We start from the raw sequence: 8,100 nt of genomic DNA, 5'->3' as shown, positions 1-8,100 counted from the left end.
CAGACACATATGTGAATTGCAGACAAGCTTCAAGTAAAATTGAAGAGGTTTTTAAACACTGACTTGGGTTTTTGTTTTAATGGTCTGCGTGCTTACATGAACTACTAAACTTCACTAGACCATAGCCAATGGCGAGCGCTGACTGACCACGGCTGTCAAAGTGAGTTGTGTTACCTTTAGGGATATGAACGGTCACATTAATGCCTGAAAAAGAAAAAAAGCAGTAATTCTGAGGCTGGAGAGAGAGTGGGGTGGGGACTGGGGGCTGGGGCTGGGTAAGAGAGTGTAGAGCAAGGTGTGGTGTGCGTTTGGGGAAACCTCTATTTCCAGGAGGTAAAAGTGCCTCCACGCTGAATTTTCATTTCATTGAAAAATAACTGCTTAAATATCATTACACCTAAGTTGATTTGTTAAACAAACACTGGGTGCCTACTACAGGCTAAGACTAGGAGCCTGGAATTCAAAAATGTTCGCCCACGTGGTGAAGGAATGTGGACTGAGGCGCCGGGGGAGGAGTCACCCCTGCAGGGCAGAGTCTCGGCTAAAGGTGAGCTGAGCGCTGGGGATCAGGCCTAGGCGGCCAACCCTGACCTGGGCGGAGCAGAGTCACACCCGCCGCCACTGCCCTGCTACATGATCTCCTTACCTTTACAGGTTTGGTAGAGCCTTTCCTAGGAAACTCTAGCCCAAGCAAAGCCGGGTTGAAATGTAGGTGTAGCCTAATTTGAATATGTCCATCAAAAAGAGGGTGAGTCTAATAGGCTGAGCGTGAGGCAGGGATGATTTCAGCTACTGTCTGGGGGCGCCAGTAACAGTTTCTTCTTGGTCTTTTCTTTTGGAAGGAAATGGAATAGGAAATATCACAGAGTGCATGGGTAAGTCTTGTTTCGTGGAACTTTGCCTATTTTTCAGGTATGGGGAAAGGTGTGTGGTAGTCAGTTCACCACTTAGAATGTATTTTTAACGTGGGTCCTGTTCAAAAGGTATGGAGAGCCAGGGACGGGAGGTGATTTATCATCCTAGAACCAGAGGGGAATGGTCCCTGGCCAGGAGACTTCTAGTGTGTAGACTGGGCTGACTATAGCTGCCTTGGGCCACCGGCCTCAAACTTTTAACACAGATAAAGGAGGAAAACAAATATACTTTCATGAAAGTAGATGGCTGGTTGAAATTTCCTTGAAGTTGCATTTTTTAAATTTTGTTTGAGAAATTCATGTAAATATTATATTTCACTGCAACAAATGGCTAGATATGTCTTATATTAAAATGTTTATATTAGAATGTTCACTTTATTAAATCAAGAGAGTAATACCTGTCTTCCATTTCTTCCCTCCTCCGATTATCTCTTAAAGTGTCACTACCATCTGCCCAGTTACCCCCTCAAAACACCTAGGACCGCTTAGTCATTATTGATTTCCCTGTTTGTCTTACTCCCATTATCCAGTCCTCGAGAAAGTTTAGAAGGTTCTATCTCTGTTTTCCCTCTCTCCCGCCACTTCATCTCCACTACCAACACCAGCACTCTTTCTGGATTGCCAAAGAGCCTAATGGACTTTTCTGCTCTCACCCTTGCCTCCCGAAGTCTATTGTCTACATACCTTTCTAACCCCAGCCAGAGCACGCTATTTCCTGGTTTGAAAGAAACCCTGCAACGGTTGGCATGGGTTTGTGAAAGAAATGGAAATGGCTGCCTGGCTCACAAGATTCTGCAAGGCCCCCCACCTTATCTCAGGTCGGTCCGGTCTGTGCCAGCCACAGTCTGTAATAAACATGGCTTCCTTTGTCCTCCAGCATGCAAATCCCTTTGTGCTCCCCGCTGGAGCACAAAGAACCTGGAAAGAACACTCTCTTCCCGTCTCTTCCCACGGGCTGATACTTTTCTTTTTCAGATCTCAACTCCCTACTTGGAGGCTGTTCCAGACATTCTTTCTTAAGATGGCCTCCCCCATTTCCTTTCCTTCTCATACTCTAATTGCTTTTACTTCATAGCATTTTTCTCAACCTGAAACCACTTTGTTTACTTACATTTTTATCTCACACAGATAAAAGCTCCATGAAAACCAGGAACTTTGGGTTTTTTTGTTTTTTTTGTTTGTTTGTTTTTGCTGTTCTAGGGTCAACACCTAGAACAATGTTTGATACTAAATATTTGTCAAATGACTGAATAAGTAAATGATGCACTCTTGGAAGTACTTCTATCCCAGTTTGAGAAATATAAAATTATAGTACTGTCATACCGTTATTTAATATCCAGATTCTGTCTAAATACCATGTTTACCCAGTACATTTTCCAAGTAGTTAAAGTTACTATTTCAGTTTTATACATCACTCACAAGCTTAAATTTTGTATAAGAAATGGTAGGATCTGTCAAATAAAAATCTAGCTTGGAAAAGTAAGGGCTACATTTTGGCTTTGATAAATGCATAAAGAAAATACTTCTCTCTTTCAATCCCAGTCTCAGATATCTTTCTAGGTAACATTTTGGCATCATTGATAACCAACTTTGTGAAACTTCTAAATTAAGTATTTTGAAGGTTCCAAATAATTTTGTAGTAAATCAATTTTATAGATTTGTTAAACCAATATCAACAGTATGTTTATTAATGCATATTTATCAATTCATTTCATCAGACGAATGTTCTAAACCCTAGACGTGAATAAAGCAGAAGAGGACTTTGCCCTCATAGACCTTACAGTCTAGTAGGTAAGACAGACCTTAAGGTAATCAGTACCAGAGACTGATGAGTGTAAAAGAGGAAGTTACGGAAACACTGAGCCTGGGAATCTAACAGCCTAAGAATCAAGGGAAACTTGTTTGAGGAAGTGATGTTTAAGCAGAGATCAGAAATATGAATGAGAAATGAGCTTGTGTGATTGTGTGTGCACACTAATAAGGGAAGGAGGAGTGAGGGTGGGTATTGTTATGAGGGAAGAGTGTGCCGCTTTATTGGAGGTAGAGTTTATTATGGCTGAAAAATAAATAGGGGAGCTGAAAAAAGCAAGAGATAAACTTGGAGAGAAAAGCTGGAATCAAATCAAATTGCATGTATTTTAATTAAATGGCCTAAATGGGGGAGGGGAGTTTTGTATTGTCCTACTCAAACTGTAGACTGATTGCTAGTGATTTTGCCCAAAGATGTTATATTCATTAATATGAGAAAGAAAAGAATCAAGAATAACTTTCAGTAAAGAGAACAAGATTTTGTTACGCCAATTTTCCTGAATATGGTCTCCTGGTTTCTTTGACCTTTCTAAAAGAAAGAAAAAATAATAACACTTGTACCATTTAACATTTTACATATATATAGTTTGAAAAGATTTTTTTATAGTTTTTTGGTTTTGTTTTTGTTTTTTTAATTTTTGAGACAGAGAGACAGAGCATGAGTGGAGGGAGGGACAGAGAGAGGGGGAGACGCAGAATCTGAAACAGGCTCCAGGCTCTGAGCTGCCAGCACAAAATGCCATGCAGGTCTCGAACTCACGGACCGCGAGATCATGACCTAAGCCAAAGTTGGACGCTTAACTGCCTGAGCCATCCAGGTGCCCCTTGAAAAGATTTTTAAATAGCTGTGCTTTTCAATTGCTAAGGAAAGAATATTTTAAGTTTCTTAAAAATTTGCATATACATTACACAGAAATATTATGTTTATTTATATATTATATATATACAAATGTTTAAGAAATTCCCTTTGCAATTTATATATAAAACATTTATATATTGTATACAAAGATAGAATTTATTTTACTTATACTTTATATTTAAAATTTTTTTAATGTTTATTTATTTTGAGAGAGGAAGAGAGAGACAGAGATCCAGAATCCAACAAAGGTTCCAGGCTCTGAGCTGTTACACAGAGCCCAATACAGGGCTTGAACTCACCAGCCCTGAGATCACGACCTAAGCCTAAGTAGGATGCTTTACCAACTGAGCCATCCAGCAGCCCTATAATTTATATCTTAAACCTGTAATTTACACAAAATATTACTTATGTATTATGTAATTATACATATAAATGTTTAAGGAGACATTTTAAACTCTCCCAATAGCAACTGAAAAACATGTTTTGATGCTGTGTGTTTGCCGAAAGTAAACAGTATGATTCTTTTGAGATGGTATTTTTAAATGTAGCTATTAAAAAATATTTTCAAGCTGTTAGTTTTCTGTCCATTACTTTCACGTGTACTCCTTTTTAAAAAGCATTTAATTTTTGTCCTATAGCAGGACATCAGGACAATAAGAGATCTTCTATAAGGCACACAATTGTAACATCAAGCAAAAGGCTCTTAGAATATATCACATTCATGCTTTAACTTTTATAATGTTGCTTGTAGATTTTTTTAATTTAGTTACTTATTTAGTTATTTTTGAGAGAGAGAGAGAGAGAGAGAGAGAGCGTGAGAAAGGTGGGGAAGAGGAGAGAGAGAGACAAAATCCCAAGCAGGCTCTATGCTGTCAGCAGAGAGTCCAATGTGGGGCCCAAACTCATGAACCGTGAGATCATGACCTGAACCAAAATCAGGAGATTTTGCTCAACCGACTAAGCTACACAGGCGCCTCACTTTTAGATTTGTAAGAAAAAGATAGAAGATTATTCAAGGCTAAACTCTTTGTTTTGGCTTGTATTCCTAAGAGATGGGAATGCATGGATTTCATGTGTCTTATTCTCTGAATCTCCATCTTGTGAAGAAACAGAAAACTACACATGGGCCAAATCCAGCTTCTGCTTGTTTTGTTGGAACACATGTTCATCCTTTATGTACCACCCATGACTGTTTCCATATGACAAAATGCAGAGTTGAACAGTTTTGACATAGACCACATGTCTAAGGGCCCACAAAGCTTAAATCTAGCTCTCTATTACGTTTAAAAAAAAAAAAAAATGACCCTGGGTATAGAATAGTATATGGAACATCGCAGGATCTACCGTAGACTTAATGAATGAATACAAAGGTGAATAATACTAGCTCACATAAGCATTCAGCATTTGCTCTGTGCCATGATCTGTGCTAAGCACTTTAGATGCATTATTTAATTTGAATTTCACAAGAGTATTATACAAGAAAATAAGCACATCTTGCTTCTTCAGTTTCTTCCAAGTTTTTAGTCAACTGCTGTCTCAGTCAAGGCCTGCCTGAGCTCCCTACTTAAAATTGAGAATTACTTTTTACTAGCTCCCTTGCTCATTCTGTAGCACTTCACCTTTTAATGTGTAACACATACTTATTTTTCATGTTCACGAGAATGTATACTCCTTGAGGCATAGGCTTTTTGTATGACTACTTACTGATATAGCTCAACCTATGAGCAGCGTAGAGTAGGGCTAGCACATAGTGAGTGCCCAGTAAACATTAGGTGGTCAGTTGGAAAGGGCAGATAATTTGTGGGGATACCCACATAAGATCTAGCTGTACCGTACATCCTATGTCACGGCTCATTCTCTTACTTTCTTAGGTTTGTCAGAGAATAAGCAAATGTAGTCATTTCGTTATTAAAAAGTGATGTAGAGGCCATTTTTTAAGGTCATTTTCTGACAGTGGTTCTAAAGTTGGAATATATTTTATCTAAAGGTTACTATCTCAAAGCAGGTGTTGGCTGAAGACCATTTACTCAGATCACTTTCACTTTGGAAGTAGCTGATAAATCCCAGTGCAAACCTTCAAGGGAGCAGCAGGCACGGCAATATGGACCAGCAAGTGAAGGAAAGGGCAAAGACTTGTGATGAGAAAGGCCTGGGTAGAAGAGCCTTCAGTGGGGATAAACCAAAGCCATCCAAGCCACGGCCAGCCCAGCAAGAACCTCCTGACATGCTATGGGACTTAGAAGACGATGGTGTATTCTTTGAAACTAGCCATCTAGTTGTTGGAGAAGATTCCTTCTCTGACTGTTACATAGAATGCATAATAAGAGGTGAATTTTCTGAACCCATCCTGGAAGAAGACTCCCTGAAGTCCCTTACCTACCTGGAAGAAGGATCAGAACAAGAGCTTTCTCAACAGGTTCTTACTGCAAGCTCGCTTCTGGAAAAATCCTTGAAATCTGGGCAAAAAGGGGCAAAACAAGAACTTTCTCAACAGACTGGTGGAGAGAATTCACAGCCTGAGTATTCAGAGTATGTGACAGGCAAGAAGCTCTCTCCTGGAGGAATACCCGGCACTCATGTATCAGATCCTAAACAGTTCGTAGAATTTGCTAGAAAGAAGTCCCCCAAAAATAAGAAATGTGACACTCCAGAAAGAATTGTTTGTCCTCATAGTGGATGCACAAAAAAATTGAAGAATAGAGCTTCCCTGAGAAAGCACCTCCTCGTTCATGCTCCTCGACATCATGTATGTGCAGAATGTGGGAAAGCATTCAGCGAGGGTGCAAAACTAAAAAGACACTTTCTGGTTCACACTGGAGAGAGGCCATTTCGGTGCACTTTTGAAGGGTGCGGAAAACGCTTTTCCCTGGACTACAATTTGCGAACCCACGTACGCATCCATACTGGGGAGAAACGTTTTGTGTGTCCCTTTGAAAGCTGTCACAAGAGGTTTGTCCAGTCAAATAACCTGAAAGTTCACATCTTAACTCATGCAAAGACCAACAAAAATCAGTGAAAGAGAAGACGTAAATAATCCTTAAATAGGATGAGCATATTAACAAAATAGTGATCTGGGGACAAATGTACCTTATTACTGTCTCCAGGAAGGAACTTTTTCAACCAGTTGCAACCCTGCATGGTGTGTGTGTGTGTGTGTGTATATATATACATATATATATATATATGTATATATATACACATATATATATATATGTATATGTATATAATTTTAATGTTACTACAATGCTCCTGTAACTTATAATACCATTTTAGAACATTTTAGAGCATTTGTTAAATACTCTAAATTTCCAACAGGAAGGTTAGTAATGAATTTACTTCAAAAGCATAATCCTTAATACATTATGAATTGGATTACTGGATATGGGACTTATTTTCACATGCTATAAATATGAAATTAACGTTTTTAAAATGTGTAGTTTCCAATTGTTTAGCTTTCACCTGTTAGGAATAAACTTCATGCTACATGTGATAATCCTAGAGAATGAAAATTTTGCTGTAGATTGTCAAGTTAATGAGTAAACATTTTTCAAAGTTAATTACATATTTTTATCCTTTTTTATCATTGTATGAAACTGTATTGAAATCATATAGTTAGAGTTGAATGATTATTCAATAGTGCCAATTCATTTGAGTCCATTTTAGATATTTTAAAAGGAAATAATACTCCAGAGTTGCTAAATCTGGATTTAAAGAAATCAAAGAAGTGTGCGTTGAAAAGAGATACCAGGGGCACCTGGGTGGCTCAGTTGGTTAAGCATCTGACTTCAGCTCAGGTCACAATTTCACGGCTTGTAAGTGTGTTGGGCTCTGTGCTGACAGCTCAGAGCCTGGAGCCTGCTTCAGCTTCTGTGTCTCTTTGCCTTTCTGCCCCTCCTCTGCTTATGCTCTATCTCTCCAAAATAAACAAACATTTAAAAATTTTAATAAAAGAAAGAAAAGTGATACGATCGATTTATCTTTGAAATTAACAAAACATTGCCAAGGTTAATATTTAAGTACTGGTGAGGGGTGAGGAGAAAGTTACTTGTCTCCATGGCTGGTTAAGATATAAATTGTCACAGCTATTTTGGAGGTTTTTTTGCAAGTGTGCTTTATAAGTTTTCTAGGGCTGCTATAACAGTACTACCAAATGAGTGACTTAAATAGCAGAAATCACAGTTCTGGAGGCTAGAAATTCAAAATCAAGGTGTTGAAAGGATTAGTTCCTTCTCAGTACCATGAAGGAAAGATATACCTGGCTTCCCTCCTTGGCTTATAGATGGCCATCTTCATGTTTACATGGTTGTTTTCCTTTATAGCCACATCTCTTCCCTCTGTGCATGTCTATGTCTAGATTCCCTCTTATAAAAACACCACTCATTGGATTAGAACCTATCCTAATAAGCTCATGTTAACTTGATTACCTCCGTGAGGACCCCATATCTAAATAAGGCCATATTCTGAGATACTGAGGTTAGGATTTTGAACTAATTTTTAGCAGTACACAGTTCAACCCAT

The 8,100-nt window shown here is 38.6% G+C and overlaps 1 protein-coding gene across 3 annotated transcripts; it reads left to right on the top strand.

Annotated features, from left to right (window-relative positions):
- The first annotated feature begins 685 nt into the window (after positions 1–685).
- ZFP42 (ZFP42 zinc finger protein) lies at positions 686–7,139 on the top strand. 3 transcript variants are annotated; one of them, XM_039241228.1, is made up of 3 exons: positions 686–875; positions 2,633–2,705; positions 5,588–7,139. In XM_039241228.1, exon 3 carries the CDS (start codon positions 5,684–5,686, stop codon positions 6,596–6,598), a length of 915 nt encoding a protein of 304 aa, XP_039097159.1. In that variant the 5' UTR covers positions 686–875; positions 2,633–2,705; positions 5,588–5,683; the 3' UTR covers positions 6,599–7,139. The 3 variants fall into 3 exon arrangements, with proteins under 3 accessions (XP_039097159.1, XP_039097158.1, XP_039097161.1); XM_039241227.1 differs by having other exon boundaries at positions 5,585–7,139; XM_039241230.1 differs by having other exon boundaries at positions 5,570–7,139.
- The last annotated feature ends 961 nt before the right edge of the window (positions 7,140–8,100 follow it).

This window comes from Hyaena hyaena, unplaced genomic scaffold, assembly GCF_003009895.1.
Source record: "Hyaena hyaena isolate Hyena2069 unplaced genomic scaffold, ASM300989v1 scaffold_190, whole genome shotgun sequence".
Lineage (NCBI taxonomy): Eukaryota > Metazoa > Chordata > Mammalia > Carnivora > Hyaenidae > Hyaena > Hyaena hyaena.
This window is presented reverse-complemented; position numbering and strand designations above follow the sequence as displayed.

What these genes read in the sequence shown, in the direction of transcription:
- ZFP42 (XM_039241228.1), top strand. Translation starts at nt 5,684, where the DNA reads ATGGACCAGCAAGTGAAGGAAAGGGCAAAGACTTGTGATGAGAAAGGC.